Below are 20,167 nucleotides of genomic sequence, written 5' to 3'. Positions count from 1 at the left end.
TTTTTTTTTTTTTTTTATACTTTGTTGCTGTCTCCCGCGTTTACGAGGTAGCGCAAGGAAACAGACGAAAGAAATGGCCCAACCTCTCCCCATACACATTTATATACATACGTCCACACACGCAAATATACATACCTACACAGCTTTCCATGGTTTACCCCAGACGCTTCACATGCCTTGATTCAATCCACTGACAGCACGTCAACCCCGGTATACCACATCGCTCCAATTCACTCTATTCCTTGCCCACCTTTCACCCTCCTGCATGTTCAGGCCCCGATCACACAAAATCTTTATCACTCCATCTTTCCACCTCCAATTTGGTCTCCCTCTTCTCCTTGCTCCCTCCACCTCCGACACATATATCCTCTTGGTCAATCTTTCCTCACTCATCCTCTCCATGTGCCCAAACCACTTCAAAACACCCTCTTCTGCTCTCTCAACCACGCTCTTTTTATTTCCACACATCTCTCTTACCCTTACGTTACTCACTCGATCAAACCACCTCACACCACACATTGTCCTCAAACATCTCATTTCCAGCACATCCATCCTCCTGCGCACAACTCTATCCATAGCCCACGCCTCGCAACCATACAACATTGTTGGAACCACTATTCCTTCAAACATACCCATTTTTGCTTTCCGAGATAATGTTCTCGACTTCCACACATTCTTCAAGGCTCCCAGAATTTTCGCCCCCTCCCCCACCCTATGATCCACTTCCGCTTCCATGGTTCCATCCGCTGCCAGATCCACTCCCAGATATCTAAAACACTTCACTTCCTCCAGTTTTTCTCCGTTCAAACTCACCTCCCAATTGACTTGACCCTCAACCCTACTGTACCTAATAACCTTGCTCTTATTCACATTTACTCTTAACTTTCTTCTTCCACACACTTTACCAAACTCAGTTACCAGCTTCTGCAGTTTCTCACATGAATCAGCCACCAGCGCTGTATCATCAGCGAACAACAACTGACTCACTTCCCAAGCTCTCTCATCCCCAACAGACTTCATACTTGCCCCTCTTTCCAAAACTCTTGCATTTACCTCCCTAACCTAATAAATAAATAAATATAAATAAATATATATTCTTTTCTTTCAAGCTTCGCCATTTCCCGCGTTAGCAAGGTAGCGTTAAGAACAGAGGACTGGGCCTCTGAGGGAATATCCTCACCTGGCCCCCTTCTCTGTTCCTTCTTTTGGAGAATTAAAAAAAAAAACAAGAGGGGAGGATTTCCAGCCCCTCGCTCCCTCCCCTTTTAGTCGCCTTCTACGACACGCAGGGAATACGTGGGAAGTATTCTTTCTCCCCTATCCCCAGGGATGATATATATATTTTTCTTTCTTTCAAACTATTCGCCATTTCCTGCATTAGCAAGGTAGCGTTAAGAACAGAGGACTGGGCCTCTGAGGGAATATCCTCACCTGGCCTCGTTCTCTGTTCCTTCTTTTGGAAAATTAAAAAAAACGAGAGGGGAGGATTTCCAGCCCCCCGCTCCCTCCCCTTTTAGTCGCTTTCTACGACACGCAGGGAATACATGGGAAGTATTCTTTCTCCCCTATATATATATATATATATATATATATATATATATATATATATATATAGGTAGATAGTTATATTCATCTGTTTCATCTTTCAGTAAGTGGAAACACAAGGGTGGTTTTTAACCCTTCTTCGAACTCTTGCCTGTGTTAGTTGCCATCTATAACATGCAGGGAATACAGTGGTAGACTTCTTTCTTCCCTAACATTTGATATTATTCATTACAGCTAATCTATGGCTCTGAGTGACTAAAGCCATATCTTAGTCTGTTCTTGGATCTACCTCTCTAACACAGGGTATGTAGATTGGAAAAAAGAAAGAGACGTATATTATTTAGCAGACTATTGCTTCACGGAAAAATGAATTGAGTTTTTTGTTATGCCTTTAGGTATCTTGGAGTCCTGACAGCAAACAACTGCTCTCAGCCAGTGGAGACAAGACTTGCAAAATATGGGATGCGGAGTCAGGAGAGATGGTAACTGAGTTTCCCATGGGTACAGAGCTTGAGGACCAACAGATGTCATGCATATGGACTGGTGACTTCCTGATCTCAGTCTCACTGTCAGGGTTCATTAATTACCTTGATCCAGCCAATCCCACCAAGCCTAAGAAGATCATTAAGGTACAGTACAAATTGATTTTGTGGCATGGATAGGTTGACAATGATATGGGTTCCACACCCCATAGAATTTTTGCAAAGGTATGATTATAGTTACATCTCATTGTTATTACTTTGTTTCCTCTGATTATGTATCTTTATCCTGTTTAGTAGGAAATTTTTTCAGAATATTATTTGCAACCCCTGGGTTATGGTGAATCTCATTCATGTGTAATTGCTCAGTCTTCACACACATCACCTAGCTTTGTTGATTTGCTTTGTATTTGGTCTTTCCAGTACAAAGGCTTGACATTTTCATTTTCTTTGGTTTCTTGAGTTTGCAGGGAAAATACCTTGTCTCTAATATTGTGGGGATGGTTCCATTCACTGCCAAGTTTCTCCCAGATATCTAAAATCTTCACTTCTTCCAATTTTTTTTCCATTCAAATTTACATCCCAACTAACTTGTCCCTCAACCCTGCAGAACCTAAAAACCATGCTTTTATTCACATTTACTCTCAGCTTTCTCCTTTCACACACTTTTCCAAACTCAAGTCACCAACTTCTACTGTGTAGTTTCTCATTTGAATTAGCTACCAGTGCTGTATTATCAGCAAATAACAACTGAATCACTTCCCAGGGCCTCTCATCTCCAACAGACTGCATATTCACCCCTCTTTCTAAAACTCTTACATTTACCTCCCTAACCACCCCAGCCATAAACAAATTAAACAACTAGGGCAATATCACACATCCCTGCTGCAGACTGGCCTTCACTGGGAACCAGTCATTCTCCTCCCTTCTTACTCATACACATGCCTTACACCCTTGATAAAAACTAACTATACCATATATTCTTAATACCTTCTACAAAGCATCTCTATCAGCTCTATCATATGCCTTTTCCAGCTCCATAAATGCTACATACAAATCCATCTATTTTTCTATGCATTTCTCACACACATTCTTCAAGGCAAACACCAATTTGATGCCCTATACATGCCTTCGCCCTCTCAATGAGTACCCTCCCATACAATTATCCAGGTATACTCAACAGACTTATGCCTCTGGAGTTTGAACACTCCCCCTTATCCCCTTCACCTTTGTCCAATGGCACTATGCATGCATTCCACCAATCCTTAGGCATTTCACCATGATTCATACCTACACTGAATATCTTTACCAACCAATCAACAACACTGTCACCCCCTTTCTTAATAAATTCAACTGCTGTACCATCCAAACCCACTGCCTTGCCAGATTTCATCTTCCTCAAAGCTCTCACTACCTCTTCTCTCTTACCCAAACCATTCTCCCTGGCCGTCTCGCTTCACACAACACCCCGACTGAAACACCCTACATCTGCCACTATCATCAAACACATTCAGCAAACCTTCAAAATACTCACTCCATCTCCTTCTCACTTCATCACTACCTATTTTTACTTCCCCCCTTCCCCCTTCAATGATGTTTTCATTTGTTTTCTTGTCTTACGCACATTATTCATCTCCCAAAGCATCTTTTAATGCTCCCAAAAGTTTAATGATACTCCCTCACCCCAGCTCTCATTTGCCCTCTTTTTCAACCCTTGCGCCTCCCTCTTGACCTCCTGCTGCTTTCTTTTATACATCTCCCAGTCATTTGTACTCCTTCCATTTAAGTATTGTCCTCTCTTCTTCATCCCCTCACTCACTACCTTTTCTAATCAGCCCACCTCCCACCTTTCTCATGCCACATGCATCTCTCTTGCCCATGCCATCACTGCTTCCCTAAATTCATCCCATTCCTCACCCACTCCCTTCATGTCATTTGCTCTCACCTTTTGCTATTTTACACTCAATCTCTTCAGGTACTTCCTCTCCTCACACAAGTCTCTTTTCCAAGCTCTCTTACTCTCACCACTCTCTTCTCCCCAACATTTTTTTTTTTTTTTATTTAGAAAACCTCTACAAATCTTAACCTTCGCCTCTCAGCACATTAACGTCCAAATGTCTCTCTTTTACATGCGTATTAATTAACACATAATCTAATAATACCCTTTGACCATCTCTCCTTTTAACATACATATATTTTGTATATTATTTTGCTTTGTTGCTGTCTCCCGCGTTTGCGAGGTAGTGCAAGGAAACAGACGAAAGAAATGGCCCAACCCACCCCCATACACACGTATATACATACACGTCCACACACGCAAAATATACATACCTATACATCTCAATGTACACATATATATACACACACAGACACATACATATATACCCATGCACACAATTCACACTGTCTGCCTTTATTCATTCCCATCGCCACCTCGCCACACATGGAATAACATCCCCCTCCCCCTTCATGTGTGCGAGGTAGCGCTAGGGAAAGACAACAAAGGTCCCATTCGTTCACACTCAGTCTCTAGCTGTCGTGCAATAATGCCCGAAACCACAGCTCCCTTTCCACATCCATGCCCCACACAACTTTCCATGGTTTACCCCAGACGCTTCACATGCCCTGATCCAATCCACTGACAGCACGTCAACCCCGGTATACCACATCGATCCAGTTCACTCTATTCCTTGCCCGCCTTTCACCCTCCTGCATGTTCAGGCCCTGATCACTCAAAATCTTTTTCACTCCATCTTTCCACCTCCAATTTGGTCTCCCACTTCTCCTCATTCCCTCCACCTCCGACACATATATCCTCTTGGTCAACCTTTCCTAACTCATTCTCTCCATGTGCCCAAACCATTTCAAAACACCCTCTTCTGCTCTCTCAACCACGCTCTTTTTATTTCCACACATCTCTCTCACCCTTACATTACTTACTCGATCAAACCACTTCACACCACACATTGTCCTCAAACATCTCATTTCCAGCACATCCACCCTCCTGCGCACAACTCTATCCATAGCCCACGCCTCGCAACCATACAACATTGTTGGAACCACTATTCCTTCAAACATACCCATTTTTGCTTTCCGAGATAATGTTCTCGACTTCCACACATTCTTCAAGGCTCCCAGGATTTTTCGCCCCCTCCCCCACCCTATGATTCACTTCCGCTTCCATGGTTCCGTCCGCTGCCAGATCCACTCCCAGATATCTAAAACACTTTAGTTCCTCCAGTTTTTCTCCATTCAAACTTACCTCCCAATTGACTTGACCCTCAACCCTACTGTACCTAATAACCCTGCTCTTATTCACATTTACTCTTAACTTTCTTCTTTCACACACTTTACCAAACTCAGTCACCAGCTTCTGCAGTTTCTCACATGAATCAGCCACCAGCGCTGTATCATCAGCGAACAACAACTGACTCACTTCCCAAGCTCTCTCATCCACAACAGACTTCATACTTGCCCCTCTTTCCAAAACTCTTGCATTCACCTCCCTAACAACACCATCCATAAACAAATTAAACAACCATGGAGACATCACACACCCCTGCCACAAACCTACATTCACTGAGAACCAATCACTTTCCTCTCTTCCTACACGTACACATGCCTTACATCCTCGATAAAAACTTTTCACTGCTTCTAACAACTTGCCTCCCACACCATATATTCTTAATACCTTCCACAGAGCATCTCTATCAACTCTATCATTTGCCTTCTCCAGATCCATAAATGCTACATACAAATCCATTTGCTTTTCTAAGTATTTCTCACATACATTCTTCAAAGCAAACACTTGATCCACACATCCTCTACCACTTCTGAAACCACACTGCTCTTCCCCAATCTGATGCTCTGTACATGCCTTCACCCTCTCAATCAATACCCTCCCATATAATTTACCAGGAATACTCAACAAACTTATACCTCTGTAATTTGAGCACTCACTCTTATCCCCTTTGCCTTTGTACAATGGCACTATGCAAGCATTCCGCCAATCCTCAGGCACCTCACCATGAATCATACATACATTAAATAACCTTACCAACCAGTCAACAATACAGTCACCCCCTTTTTTAATAAATTCCACTGCAATACCATCCAAACCTGCTGCCTTGCCAGCTTTCATCTTCCGCAAAGCTTTTACTACCTCTTCTCTGTTTACCAAATCATTTTCCCTAACCCTCTCACTTTGCACACCACCTCAACCAAAACACGCTATATCTGCCACTCTATCATCAAACACATTCAACGAACCTTCAAAATACTCACTCCATCTCTTTCTCACATCACCACTACTTGTTATCACCTCCCCATTAGCGCCCTTCACTGAATTTCCCATTTGCTCCCTTGTCTTATGCACTTTATTTACCTCCTTCCAGAACATCTTTTTATTCTCCCTAAAATTTAATGATACTCTCTCACCTCAACTCTCATTTGCCCTCTTTTTCACCTCTTGCACCTTTCTCTTGACCTCCTGTCTCTCTCTTTTATACATCTCCCACTCAATTGCATTTTTCCCTTCAAAAATCGTCCAAATGCCTCTCTCTTCTCTTTCACTAATAATCTTACTTCTTCATCCCACCACTCACTACCCTTTCTAATCAACCCACCTCCCACGCTTCTCATGCCACAAGCATCTTTTGCGCAATCCATCACTAATTCCCTAAATACATCCCATTCCTCCCCCACTCCCCTTACTTCCATTGTTCTCACCTTTTTCCATTCTGTACTCAGTCTCTCTTGGTACTTCCTCACACAAGTCTCCTTCCCAAGCTCACTTACTCTCACCACCCTCTTCACCCCAACATTCACTCTTCTTTTCTGAAAACACATACAAATCTTCACCTTAGCCTCCACAAGATAATGATCAGACATCCGTCCAGTTGCACCTCTCAGCACATTAACATCCAAAAGTCTCTCTTTCGCGCTCCTGTCAATTAACACGTAATCCAATAATGCTTTCTGGCCATCTCTCCTACTTACATACGTTTTTTTTTTTTTTTTTTTTTTTTTTTTTTTTTTTTTATACTTTGTCGCTGTCTCCCGCGTTTGCGAGGTAGCGCAAGGAAACAGACAAAAGAAATGGCCCCCCCCCCATACACATGTATATACATACATCCACACACGCAAATATACATACCTACACAGCTTTCCATGGTTTACCCCAGACGCTTCACATGCCTTGATTCAATCCACTGACAGCACGTCAACCCCGGTATACCACATCGCTCCAATTCACTCTATTCCTTGCCCTCCTTTCACCCTCCTGCATGTTCAGGCCCCGATCACACAAAATCTTTTTCACTCCATCTTTCCACCTCCAATTTGGTCTCCCTCTTCTCCTTGCTCCCTCCACCTCCGACACATATATCCTCTTGGTCAATCTTTCCTCACTCATCCTCTCCATGTGCCCAAACCACTTCAAAACACCCTCTTCTGCTCTCTCAACCACGCTCTTTTTATTTCCACACATCTCTCTTACCCTTACGTTACTCACTCGATCAAACCACCTCACAGCACACATTGTCCTCAAACATCTCATTTCCAGCACATCCATCCTTCTGCGCACAACTCTATCCATAGCCCACGCCTCGCAACCATACAACATTGTTGGAACCACTATTCCTTCAAACATACCCATTTTTGCTTTCCGAGATAATGTTCTCGACTTCCACACATTCTTCAAGGCCCCCAGAATTTTCGCCCCCTCCCCCACCCTATGATCCACTTCTGCTTCCATGGTTCCATCCGCTGCCAGATCCACTCCCAGATATCTAAAACACTTCACTTCCTCCAGTTTTTCTCCATTCAAACTCACCTCCCAATTGACTTGACCCTCAACCCTACTGTACCTAATAACCTTCTCTGCTCTTATTCACATTTACTCTTAACTTTCTTCTTCCACACACTTTACCAAACTCAGTCACCAGCTTCTGCAGTTTCTCACATGAATCAGCCACCAGTGCTGTATCATCAGCGAACAACAACTGACTCACTTCCCAAGCTCTCTCATCCCCAACAGACTTCATACTTGCCCCTCTTTCCAAAACTCTTGCATTTACCTCCCTAACAACCCCATCCATAAACAAATTAAACAACCATGGAGACATCACACACCCCTGCCGCAAACCTACATTCACTGAGAACCAATCACTTTCCTCTCTTCCTACACGTACACATGCCTTACATCCTCGATAAAAACTTTTCACTGCTTCTAACAACTTTCCTCCCACACCATATATTCTTAATACCTTCCACAGAGCATCTCTATCAACTCTATCATATGCCTTCTCCAGATCCATAAATGCCACATACAAATCCATTTGCTTTTCTAAGTATTTCTCACATACATTCTTCAAAGCAAACACCTGATCTACACATCCTCTACCACTTCTGAAACCACACTGCTCTTCCCCAATCCGACGCCCTGCACACGCCCCCACCCCCCCAACCAACACCCCCCCATATAATCTACCAGGAATACTCAACAAACCCACACCTCTGCAATTTGAGCACCCACCCCCATCCCCCCTGCCCCTTCACAACGGCACCATGCACGCACTTACATACGTACACTTATGTATATCTCGCTTTTTAAACCAGGTATTCCCAATCACCAGTCCTTTTTCAGCACATAAATCTACAAGCTCTTCACCATTTCCATTTACAACACTGAACTCCCCATGTATACCAGTTATTCCCTCGACTGCCCCATTACTCACCTTTGCATTCAAATCACCCATCACTATAACCCGGTCTTGTGCATCAAAACCACTAACACACTCATTCAGCTGCTCCCAAAACACTTGCCTCTCATGATCTTTCTTCTCATGCCCAGGTGCATATGCACCAATAATCACCCATCTCTCTCCATCAACTTTCAGTTTTACCCATATTAATCGAGAATTTACTTTCTTACATTCTATCACATTCTTCCACAACTCCTGTTTCAGGAGTACTGCTACTCCTTCCCTTGCTCTTTTCCTCTTACTAACCCCTGACTTTACTCCCAAGACATTCCCAAACCACTCTTCCCCTTTACCCTTTAGCTTCGTTTCACTCAGAGCCAAAACATCCAGGTTCCTTTCCTCAAACATACTACCTATCTCTCCTTTTTTCACATCTTGGTTACATCCACACACATTTAGACACCCCAATCTGAGTCTACAAGGAGGATGAGCACTCCCCGTGTGACTCCTTCTGTTTCCCATTTTTTAGAAAGTTAAAACACAAGGAGGGGAGGATTTCTGGCCCCCCCGCTCCCGTCCCCTCTAGTCACCTTCTACGACACGTGAGGAATGCGTGGGAAGTATTCTTTCATCCCTATCCCCAGGGATGATATATACATATATTTATTATTTTTTTTTATTTTGCTTTGTCGCTGTTTCCCCACGTTTGCGAGGTAGCGCAAGGAAACAGACGAAAGAAATGGCCCAACCCACCCCCATACACAATGTATACACACACACATGTCCACACACGCAAATATACATACCTATACATCTCAGTGTACACATATATATACATACACAGACACATACATATATACCCATGCACACAATTCACACTGTCTGCCCCCATTCACTCCCATCGCCACCTTGCCACACATGAAATACCATCTTCCTCCCCCCCTCGTGTGTGAGGTAGCACTAGGAAAAGACAACAAAGGCCCCATTCGTTCACACTCAGTCTCTAGCTGCCGCGAAATAATGCCCGAAACCACAGCTCCCTTTCCACATCCAGACCCCACACAACTTTCCATGGTTTACCCCAGACGCTTCACATGCCCTGATTCAATCCACTGACAGCACGTCAACCCCGGTATACCACATCGATCCAATTCACTCTCTTCCTTGCCCTCCTTTCACCCTCTTGCATGTTCAGGCCCCGATCACACAAAATCTTTTTCACTCCATCTTTCCACCTCCAATTTGGTCTCCCACTTCTCCTCGTTCCCTCCCCCTCCGACACATATATCCTCTTGGTCAATCTTTCCTCAATCATGTGTATATATACACATATATACATACATATACACATACACACACACACATATATATATATATATATATATATATATATATATATATATATATATACATATGAAAAATGTAAGTAAGGGGAGTGGGGGAGGAATGGGATGTATTTAGGGAATCAGTGATGGATTGCGCAAAAGATGCTTGTGGCATAAGAAGAGTGGGAGGTGGGTTGATTAGAAAGGGTAGTGAGTGGTGGGATGAATAAGTAAGATTATTAGTGAAAGAGAAGAGAGAGGCATTTGGACGATTTTTGCAGGGAAAAAATGCAATTGAGTGGGAGGTTTATAAAAGAAAGAGACAGGGTGAGAGAGTATCATTAAATGTTAGGGAGAATAAAAAGATGTTCTGGAAGGAGGTAAATAAAGTGCGTAAGACAAGGGAGCAAATGGGAACTTCAGTGAAGGGCACAAATGGGGAGGTGATAACAAGTAGTGGTGATGTTAGAAGGAGATGGAGTGAGTATTTTGAAGGTTTGTTGAATGTGTTTGATGATAGAGTGGCAGATATAGGGTGTTTTGGTCGAGGTGGTGTGCAAAGTGAGAGGGTTAGGGAAAATGATTTGGTAAACAGAGAAGAGGTAGTAAAAGCTTTGCGGAAGATGAAAGCCGGCAAGGCAGCAGGTTTGGATGGTATTGCAGTGGAATTTATTAAAAAAGGGGGTGACTGTATTATTGACTGGTTGGTAAGGTTATTTAATGTATGTATGACTCATGGTGAGGTGCCTGAGGATTGGCGGAATGCGTGCATAGTGCCATTGTACAAAGGCAAAGGGGATAAGAGTGAGTGCTCAAATTACAGAGGTATAAGTTTGTTGAGTATTCCTGGTAAATTATATGGGAGGGTATTGATTGAGAGGGTGAAGGCATGTACAGAGCATCAGATTGGGGAAGAGCAGTGTGGTTTCAGAAGTGGTAGAGGATGTGTGGATCAGGTGTTTGCTTTGAAGAATGTATGTGAGAAATACTTAGAAAAGCAAATGGATTTGTATGTAGCATTTATGGATCTGGAGAAGGTGTATGATAGAGTTGATAGAGATGCTCTGTGGAAGGTATTAAGAATATATGGTGTGGGAGGCAAGTTGTTAGAAGCAGTGAAAAGTTTTTATCGAGGATGTAAGGCATGTGTACGTGTAGGAAGAGAGGAAAGTGATTGGTTCTCAGTGAATGTAGGTTTGCGGCAGGGGTGTGTGATGTCTCCATGGTTGTTTAATTTGTTTATGGATGGGGTTGTTAGGGAGGTGAATGCAAGAGTTTTGGAAAGAGGGGCAAGTATGAAGTCTGTTGTGGATGAGAGAGCTTGGGAAGTGAGTCAGTTGTTGTTCGCTGATGATACAGCGCTGGTGGCTGATTCATGTGAGAAACTGCAGAAGCTGGTGACTGAGTTTGGTAAAGTGTGTGAAAGAAGAAAGTTAAGAGTAAATGTGAATAAGAGCAAGGTAATTAGGTACAGTAGGGTTGAGGGTCAAGTCAATTGGGAGGTAAGTTTGAATGGAGAAAAACTGGAGGAAGTAAAGTGTTTTAGATATCTGGGAGTGGATCTGGCAGCGGATGGAACTATGGAAGCGGAAGTGGATCATAGGGTGGGGGAGGGGGCGAAAATCCTGGGAGCCTTGAAGAATGTCTGGAAGTCGAGAACATTATCTCGGAAAGCAAAAATGGGTATGTTTGAAGGAATAGTGGTTCCAACAATGTTGTATGGTTGCGAGGCGTGAGCTATGGATAGAGTTGTGCGCAGGAGGATGGATGTGCTGGAAATGAGATGTTTGAGGACAATGTGTGGTGTGAGGTGGTTTGATCGAGTAAGTAACGTAAGGGTAAGAGAGATGTGTGGAAATAAAAAGAGCGTGGTTGAGAGAGCAGAAGAGGGTGTTTTGAAATGGTTTGGGTTCATGGAGAGAATGAGTAAGGAAAGATTGACCAAGAGGATATATGTGTCGGAGGTGAAGGGAACGATGAGAAGTGGGAGACCAAATTGGAGGTGGAAAGATATAGTGAAAAAGATTTTGTGTGATCGGGGCCTGAACATGCAGGAGGGTGAAAGGAGGGCAAGGAATAGAGTGAATTGGATCGATGTGGTATACCGGGGTTGACGTGCTGTCAGTGGATTGAATCAGGGCATGTGAAGTGTCTGGGGTAAACCATGGAAAGCTGTGTACGTGTGTATATTTGCGTGTGTGGACGTATGTATATACATGTGTATGGGGGTGGGTTGGGCCATTTCTTTCGTCTGTTTCCTTGCGCTACCTCGCAAACGCGGGAGACAGCGACAAAGCAAAAAAAAAAAAAAAAAAAAAAAAAAATGTAAGAAATCATTTAGAAAACTGAAACTTCTAGCTTGAAATGAAATGAAAAAATGAATGTCACATAATGGTTCAACCTCTGGCTATGGAAAAGGGAAATGTATAATTTATTTATACAAATTTATTTAACATACATATACTTGTATATATCTCTCTTTTTTAACCAGGTATTCCCAGTCACCAGTCTTTCTTCAGCTCGCAAATCCACATGCTCTTCACCATTTCCATTCACAACACTGAATACCCCATGTACACTAGTTATACCCTCAACTGCCACATAACTCACCTTCGCATTTAAATCACCCATCATTCATACCTCGTCTCTTGCGCCAAAACTGCTGACACACTCAGCTGCTCCCAAAACACTTGCCTCTCAAGATATTTCTTCTCATGACCAGGAGCATAAACACCAATAATCACCTATCTCCCTCCATCCACTTTCAGTTTTACCTACATCAGTTTAGAATTTATTTCCTTACACACTATCATACACTCCTGCAACTCCTGCCTCTGTAGTGATACTCTTTCTTTATCTCTTGTCACCATGTCTTTTTAATGTTTTCAGATGAGATTGTGAGATCAATGTGAGGGTTTTGGGAGAAGAGCAAGAATACAGTCTGTCAAGGGTGGGGGCTTGTTAGATGAATCACTGTTAGCTGATGACATAATGCTTGTGGCAGATATGTGTGAGTAATTGCAGAAGTTGGTTTCCCAGGTTTTGGAGAGTGTATGAATGAGAAGGTTAAGAGTAAATGTGCAAAATAGCAAAGCTTTTAGGTTTAACGGTGCAAAGGAACATGATGAGGTGAGTGTGAATGTAAAAACCTTGTAGGAAGTGAAGTGTTTTAAATACATGGGAGTGGATACAGCAGCAGATGAAGCTGAATTAAGTCATAGGGTGGGTGAAGGGCAAGGTCCTGGATATCATTAAGGAATGTGTAGAGGGATCAGTGTCTAGGAGGGTAAAGATTGGTATGTTTTATGATATAGTAGTCCCATTGATTGCGTATGGGTGCCAGGCTTGGGTTTCAGATGAAGATGTACAGGTGAATGTTTTAGAAATGAAATGTTTGTGGACAGTCTGTGATGTGAGGAGGATTTACTGAGTAAGAGATGGTTGGGCAAGGGAAAGGCATGGTCATATGAAGAGTATGGGTGATAGAGATGAGGATGATCTGAAATGGTTTGGACATATGGAGAGAATGAGTGAGGAGAGTTTGACAAATTGATTATATGTATGAGAAGTAGATGGGACAAGGAAAAGGGGAAGTCAAATTAGAGATAGAAGAAGGGAGTGGAAGAGGTTATGAGTGCATGGGGCTTGAAGATGCTGGAGGGTATGAGGCATGCATGGGAAATAGTGAATTAGAGGGTGACTTGCTGTCAGTTGACTGAACCAGGGCACATGAAGCAGCCCAAGAAAACCACTGAAAGGTCTTCAGGGTCTGTTTGTGGATAGGGGGAGATGATTTGCTCCATTATACATGACAGTTAGAAAGACGCATGTGAGCAATGTAAATGGCAAGGATATTTTGTCATTCATGTGATACAGAGCATCTGTCATTCAGATTATTTGATAACTGTTTTGTTCCCTTCACCATGAAGCTTTGGAACTCTACCTTCTCATGTCTTTCCCTATAACTATGACTGGACATATTTTAAAAGACAGGTTTTTCACCTCCGCCAGAATTTGTAAATACTCTCCCTTGTCTTTTCTTTTTTCCTTTCATAATTGTCTCTAGATTCCAATTATGGCCCAGCCTTGATGTGGACTTTTGGCCTTGACTGGAGCAAGAAAAAGAAAAATGCTGAAGTAGGGTCACAAGTTGCATATGGTGTGATTCTCATGCTGGAATATTTGATGATTTTTGAAACTGTCTACATCATTGCTTAGATTTATACACTCTTCAGTAGTCCAATATTTTTACTTGTCTGGTTCAAGTTTCCATTGATGGTCACGCTCACCAAATTTTTCCATTCCACTCCTAATTTTAAGTCACAATTCTTGCCTCCATTAAGTCTTTTCTTGTTCTTTTGTAGCTTATAGATTGCATAGATGATTCTCCTGTGAGATCAAAATTTTTAGTGATACCACAAATGAAAGTGATCAACAGGGCTGTCTTTAACATGACAACTCTCATTGAGTTCTAGTGAAAAGTACTGACTACCAAACTGTTATGCAGATACTTAAGTTGGGCCAATTAGATTGTTCACATAAGGGTTTGAAAAACCAATACTGTTACTTTTTGCTAAACTCAGTGATGGGTCAGATAGAATCCATTGATGGGCTGCATTTTGCCTACTCCTGTACTAGACCCTTGCTAGAGTATGTAGCTCTGACTCTTTAACCTTTTAAGTGTACAGATAAGATAATAGAAATGCACTATTTGTCTGCTGCGAATTGATGTCATAGTCTTTAAGCTAAGTACAGCTTAAAGACTATGGAGATGAATTGTGTGTTGTAGTTCAGAAATGTTATTGGTTGTCTAGCAGCTCCTCCTCAGGTGTTCTTACTTTACTCAGATTTTTATTAATTTCTAAAGAATGTCACAAAGAGATGGTTTAAGGACAGTCTTAGCAGTTTGATTTACCAGATAATGCTTTATACATGAAAATGCAGATTGGCTAATGTTTCCTCTGTATGTGGATGCTAGATACACAAGTGTTAGTTCAGAAGTAGTCAAGAGCATGCATAAAGAATTAAGATTTTAAGTGTAATGTATTTTTTCAGGGGCATAGCAAACCCATAACCCGTGTGGCTCTCAATTCAGATGGTAGTAAGCTGTATACCACTGGAGTTGATGGCACTGTAACTGTGTGGATTGTTGAAACAGGTAAGATTTTTTATATTGCATATTCATCAGTTGAGAATTACTTTCTGAAGGAAACATTAAGTAGCATTATTCATTTTAGAGCAAAGTTCTAGGTTTTTGCTTAGTATGTACTTCAGAATTCACTAACATTTACACTTCTAACACACCCATAACAGATAATATTTTTCTTTTCATTTTCACCTGTATGTGACTTCATGCTGGTTTGATTTATATTTTCTACATTTTATGTAGCATATGACAAGAAATCTTTGTTTCTTGTTTTATTAGTGCACATGCCAAGTCAGTTGGGCAGACAATACTTTTAAGAACCTCAGAGGAAATAATTTAGGGAGTTTTGTACATGAAATCCTATTGTTCGAGTTTTTGGCCTTGCTTTACAAGGTGCCACATACTTTGTCCTTGCCCACATACTCTATGTAGCTAGGACCCTAAACATTTCCTCCAGGGACGATAAACTGCATGTGCTGCTAGCCGTCTTTACCTGAGATTACACTCTTGATGCAGTGAGAATCCATGCTGGATCATCTGCCAGCATACATGACTGTCAAGAAGTGCAAGGCATATTTTAAGTAATGCACTGGCACCTCATTAGGGGAGATTCATCCATTACCACAATTAGGCAATGCCCACCCTGGTCGCCTGACTCATACACTAACATCTGCGGTTTCTGACTCAAATCTGCCAGCAGCACCATGTCATCAAAATGATAGCTCACCTCTCAGGCCTCTCCACCATCAACAGATTACATACCTGCTCCTCTCTAAATGACCCTTGCATTTATCTCATTCACTACTGCATCACAGGTATTATAGCATCACACACCCCTGCTGCAGACCTATCTTTGTCTAGAACTGCTCTTCCTCCTGTCTTCCTACTCACACACATGCCTTATTTTCATGATGAAAACTCTTCACTGCTTCTAATTGCTTTCCTCCACTGCATATTTTTGTAACACCTTCCATAAAGCATTTTTGTTAGTCAAATTATATGTTTTTTCAAGTTCCATAAATGCCACATACAGATTCTTTTGTTTCTCCAAGTATTTCTCACACACATTCTTCACAGCAACTATGTGATCTACACATCTCCTGACACTCCTGAAACCACATTGTTTCTCCCCAGTCTGTTACTCTGTGTTTGCCACCATCTTATCAGTCACCACTTTTCATTCATCTTGCCAGGTGTCCTCAGCAGACTTTTACCTTTGCAATTCAAACACTCATCTTTGTACCCCTTGCCTTGATACACCGACACTATGCATGCTGCCTATTCTAAGGCAACTCACCATGATTCTTACATACTATGAAAATCCTAACTAACCAATCAACAACACAGTCACCCCCTTTCATAAGAAATTTGACTGTAACACCACCCACCTCAGTCACTTTGCCCCATTTATTCTTATGCAAGGCTTTCACCTCCTTTTATCTTTTCATCAAACCATATGCTTTTAACTCTTAGACTTTGCATACCTCCATAACCCAACACCCTATCATCAAAAATATTTGACAATCCTTCAGAGTACTCAAGCCATCTCCTTTTTATCTTATATCTGCCAGTTACCTGTTTCCCATTGCCCCTTCACCAATATTCCCATTTTTTCTCATCCTTTTTCTCACAATATTAACCTCCTCCTAAAACATTTTCTTGTTCCCTCTGAAGTTTGGTGATACTTGTTCACCATAACTCTCATTTGCCTTTTTTTCAGTCCATGCACCTTCGTGTTGACTTCTTCCACTTACTCTTGTACATCTCACAGTCACTAGTACAACCTTCCCTGTAAGTACCACTGGTACGCCTATCTTTTTTCTTTCCCAAGGAACTAAACTTCTTCATTCAAAGACTCACTACCTGTCCTCACTTTTGCACCTCCCACCTATGTTTGCCATACACTTCCCTCACACATGCCATAAATACCTTCATTCCTCACTGACTCCTATAGCTTAATTTACTCTCACCTTTTGCCATTTCACTTTCAGTCTCTTCTAGTATCACTTGACACAAGCCTCTTTTTCCAAGCTCACTCGCTTTTCCTTGTGTCTTCTCACCTATACTATGTATTTCCTTTTATTCCAAAAGCTTCTACAAATATTCACTCTTGTCTCCACCAGGTATTGATTAGAAATCCTAGCAGCACCCACTTTTTGCACATTTATACACAAGAGTCTCTTTTATATACCTTTCAGTTAGTGTGTAATCCAGTAATGCCCGTTTTCCGTCTTTTCTGCTCCCTGTATACATGTGTATGTCTCCCTCTTTAAACCAGGTATTACCAATCACCAGTTCTTTTTCATACACAAATCCACAAGCTGTTCACTATTTCCTTTCACATGACTGAATGCCCCAGGCCCCTGGTTATACCTTTAGTTGCCACGTTACCCACTTTTGCATTAAAATCACCCATCAAAACTGCAAAGAAGCTTACTCAGCTCCTCCCAGAACACTTTCCATTCTTCATCACCCTTCTCATGACCAGGTTCATGAGCACTAATAACCTCCCACCTCTCATGATCCACTCTCATTTTTACTGTAGTCTGGGGCTCAATTCCTTACACTCATCCATTTCCACAAAACCTTCAACAGAAGTGCTACTCCTTCCTTAACCCTCGCCCTCACTCTAACCCCTGACTTTAATCCAAGACATTTTTGAACCATTGTTCCCTCTTACTTTTAAGCTTTGTTTCACTCAGAGCAAGAGCACCCAGGTTCCTATCCATAAACTTACTTCCTATATCTCCCTTCTTCTCATCTTGGTTTGATCCAAACATTCAAATATCCCAGCTTGAGCCTTCGAAGAGCACACCTCCCTTTTAGAAATTGAAATACAAGAAGGTGAGGGTTACCAGACCCCCTACTCCTGCCCGTCTAAGTTGCCTACTAGGACATGTAGGTAACACATGGGAATTATTCATTCTCCCATATTCATAGGGAATTATTAAGAATATTATATATTATATGCCGGTTGGAAAAAGTAATCACTTAATTCTCAAGTTTGACTGTGTGATAAGTGAGGACACTAAAAGAGCAAGGGTGAGACAAGACATAAAGAGGACACTATACACCCAGTGAAGAATTATTTGGCACCCCTACTGCATGAGACAATGTCACACCACACAAGAATTCTTGAGAAAACTCCTGAGGTACAGTGTATGGTTAGCATCCCTGACCCGCTGAGTTTCCAGTTACTCTGTATCTTGTAGTGTTATATCATTTTACAATGGCTCTACATGCAGATTGTGCTTCATTAACAAAATTATGCTTCAGGATACAAATTTAGCACTATAGCATTATTCACAGCAACACCACAGTAATATCTGTTCTTGCTACCGACAGACTTGCAGTTACAGAATATTAGATGTACGGGTTGCTGGTCATATGCCAGTTTGGTTAATTGCTTTGGAAAGATAAACACATTTCACCGGAAGCTATTGCACTTTTGATTCTATCAATAGTTAGTGTAGGAACCCCATTCTGTTTGGACAAAGTTTAACCTATTTGCACACAGTCTGTGGTATGCTTGGACATTCCCATTTGCTTAGCAAAATCACCATTACTGAGGTCCATTTAGATTGATGATTGCTGCATGTGTCTTCTCCCAGATATTCATCTCGTCTAACATAGCTGTGATTCCAAATAAACATTATGATTCCTTCTGTTCGTTTGGATCCAAAGCTCAATTCAATGCAGGTTGAACCAGTTCTGTTTTCAATGTATTTAATACATTATATTTAGATAATGGACCTCCTGTGGTAAGAGTCGTTGCTAACACTAACATTGTGCCTCATGAATTTCACTACCTAATCACCCTTACACCCTGTGGATATACTAATCTTATCATCAAAGATGGGCAGGATCGAATTCCAGGAACTCGGTTAATTATGAGGACCATGATGGGGAAAGTCAGTTCTTTTTCCAGTTTTTCATAACTTCCAGATGGTCTGATGTTCTTTGGTCCTTTTTATTCTCCTTTTTATTTTTTTTGTCTGTTTTCAGGTTTTCACTTTAATAAACTTACTTTAAAGTATAAAACACTCAATACTGTGTCTTTTTGAATGATTTTGGTTTGACGAAAAATTTTTGGAGAAAGATGATATCTCGTTTCGTCAAGAAGACTCAGACTGAGACTGAATTCGAACATGTTTCAACACCTGAAGGCGAAAGAGAATCTAGTGTTATCAGTGCTTCAATCTCGAATCAAGCTGCCGGAGCTCCTAGCGGAAAAACTGAACCCAGTAACCCTTAGCCACACCCGGACAAATATTTTAAATACGTGGGCCCCTAGGGTGAGCAGAACCTGGAATACAAGTGCTTGCTGTGTCTGATGACCAAGAACTTACTCTTGACCAGCAGCAAGAGCCAAAAAACCTCAAATGACATGTCTTTAGATGCCACTTTTATGAACAGAATCAGTTTGACTGGTTCATCAAGGACGAGATGTCAATCCAGAAAAGGAAGAAGCAACCAAGCAACTGTCTGGAGCACCTTGGCTGCAAGAGGCAGAGGGCCATGGTTCAGCCAATTATTTAGGAGACTATGATTAGACCGTCTAGAGTCACCAAGGCTGTCTTTGATGAGGAAGTCAGTAAATTTGATTAACACTTTCAACTTTGTCTAAAAGTCCTTATGTCAGTCAGTTATGATGAAACATAAAGAATTTGTATTTCTTTTTAATTAGTTAATCACTTCATGGACATGTTACCACTCGACATCGTTGACGCTGATTTGTGGAAGAACTTTATCAACACCTGTTTTTCCAGTCAACTTGTAATGTCTAGGTTGATGCTGACCAGGTGTATCAAAGACAGGTACGTTTTTTTTGGCTCTTTAACCCTATTTAACATTGACCATATTGATATAAGCATTTGCAAATGCACGTTCTAGTTATTGAACTTAAATATATGTGTCGAGTGACAAACAAACATACATTGGAACACATTAGGATTACTTGTTATATCT

At 41.6% G+C, this 20,167-nt stretch overlaps 1 protein-coding gene across 2 annotated transcripts in view; it reads left to right on the top strand.

Annotated features, from left to right (window-relative positions):
- The window catches only part of flr (actin-interacting protein 1 flr), a 278,566-nt gene that overhangs the window by 183,946 nt on the left and 74,453 nt on the right, over positions 1 to 20,167 (top strand). For both annotated transcript variants that reach the window (XM_071687385.1, XM_071687376.1), the window contains 2 exons: positions 1,941 to 2,174; positions 15,109 to 15,211. In XM_071687385.1, coding sequence (XP_071543486.1) covers positions 1,941 to 2,174; positions 15,109 to 15,211 — 337 coding nt within the window. The remainder of the gene's footprint in view (positions 1 to 1,940; positions 2,175 to 15,108; positions 15,212 to 20,167) is intronic.

The sequence above is a fragment of the Panulirus ornatus genome, chromosome 3 (genome assembly GCF_036320965.1).
Source record: "Panulirus ornatus isolate Po-2019 chromosome 3, ASM3632096v1, whole genome shotgun sequence".
Taxonomy (NCBI): domain Eukaryota; kingdom Metazoa; phylum Arthropoda; class Malacostraca; order Decapoda; family Palinuridae; genus Panulirus; species Panulirus ornatus.
This window is presented reverse-complemented; position numbering and strand designations above follow the sequence as displayed.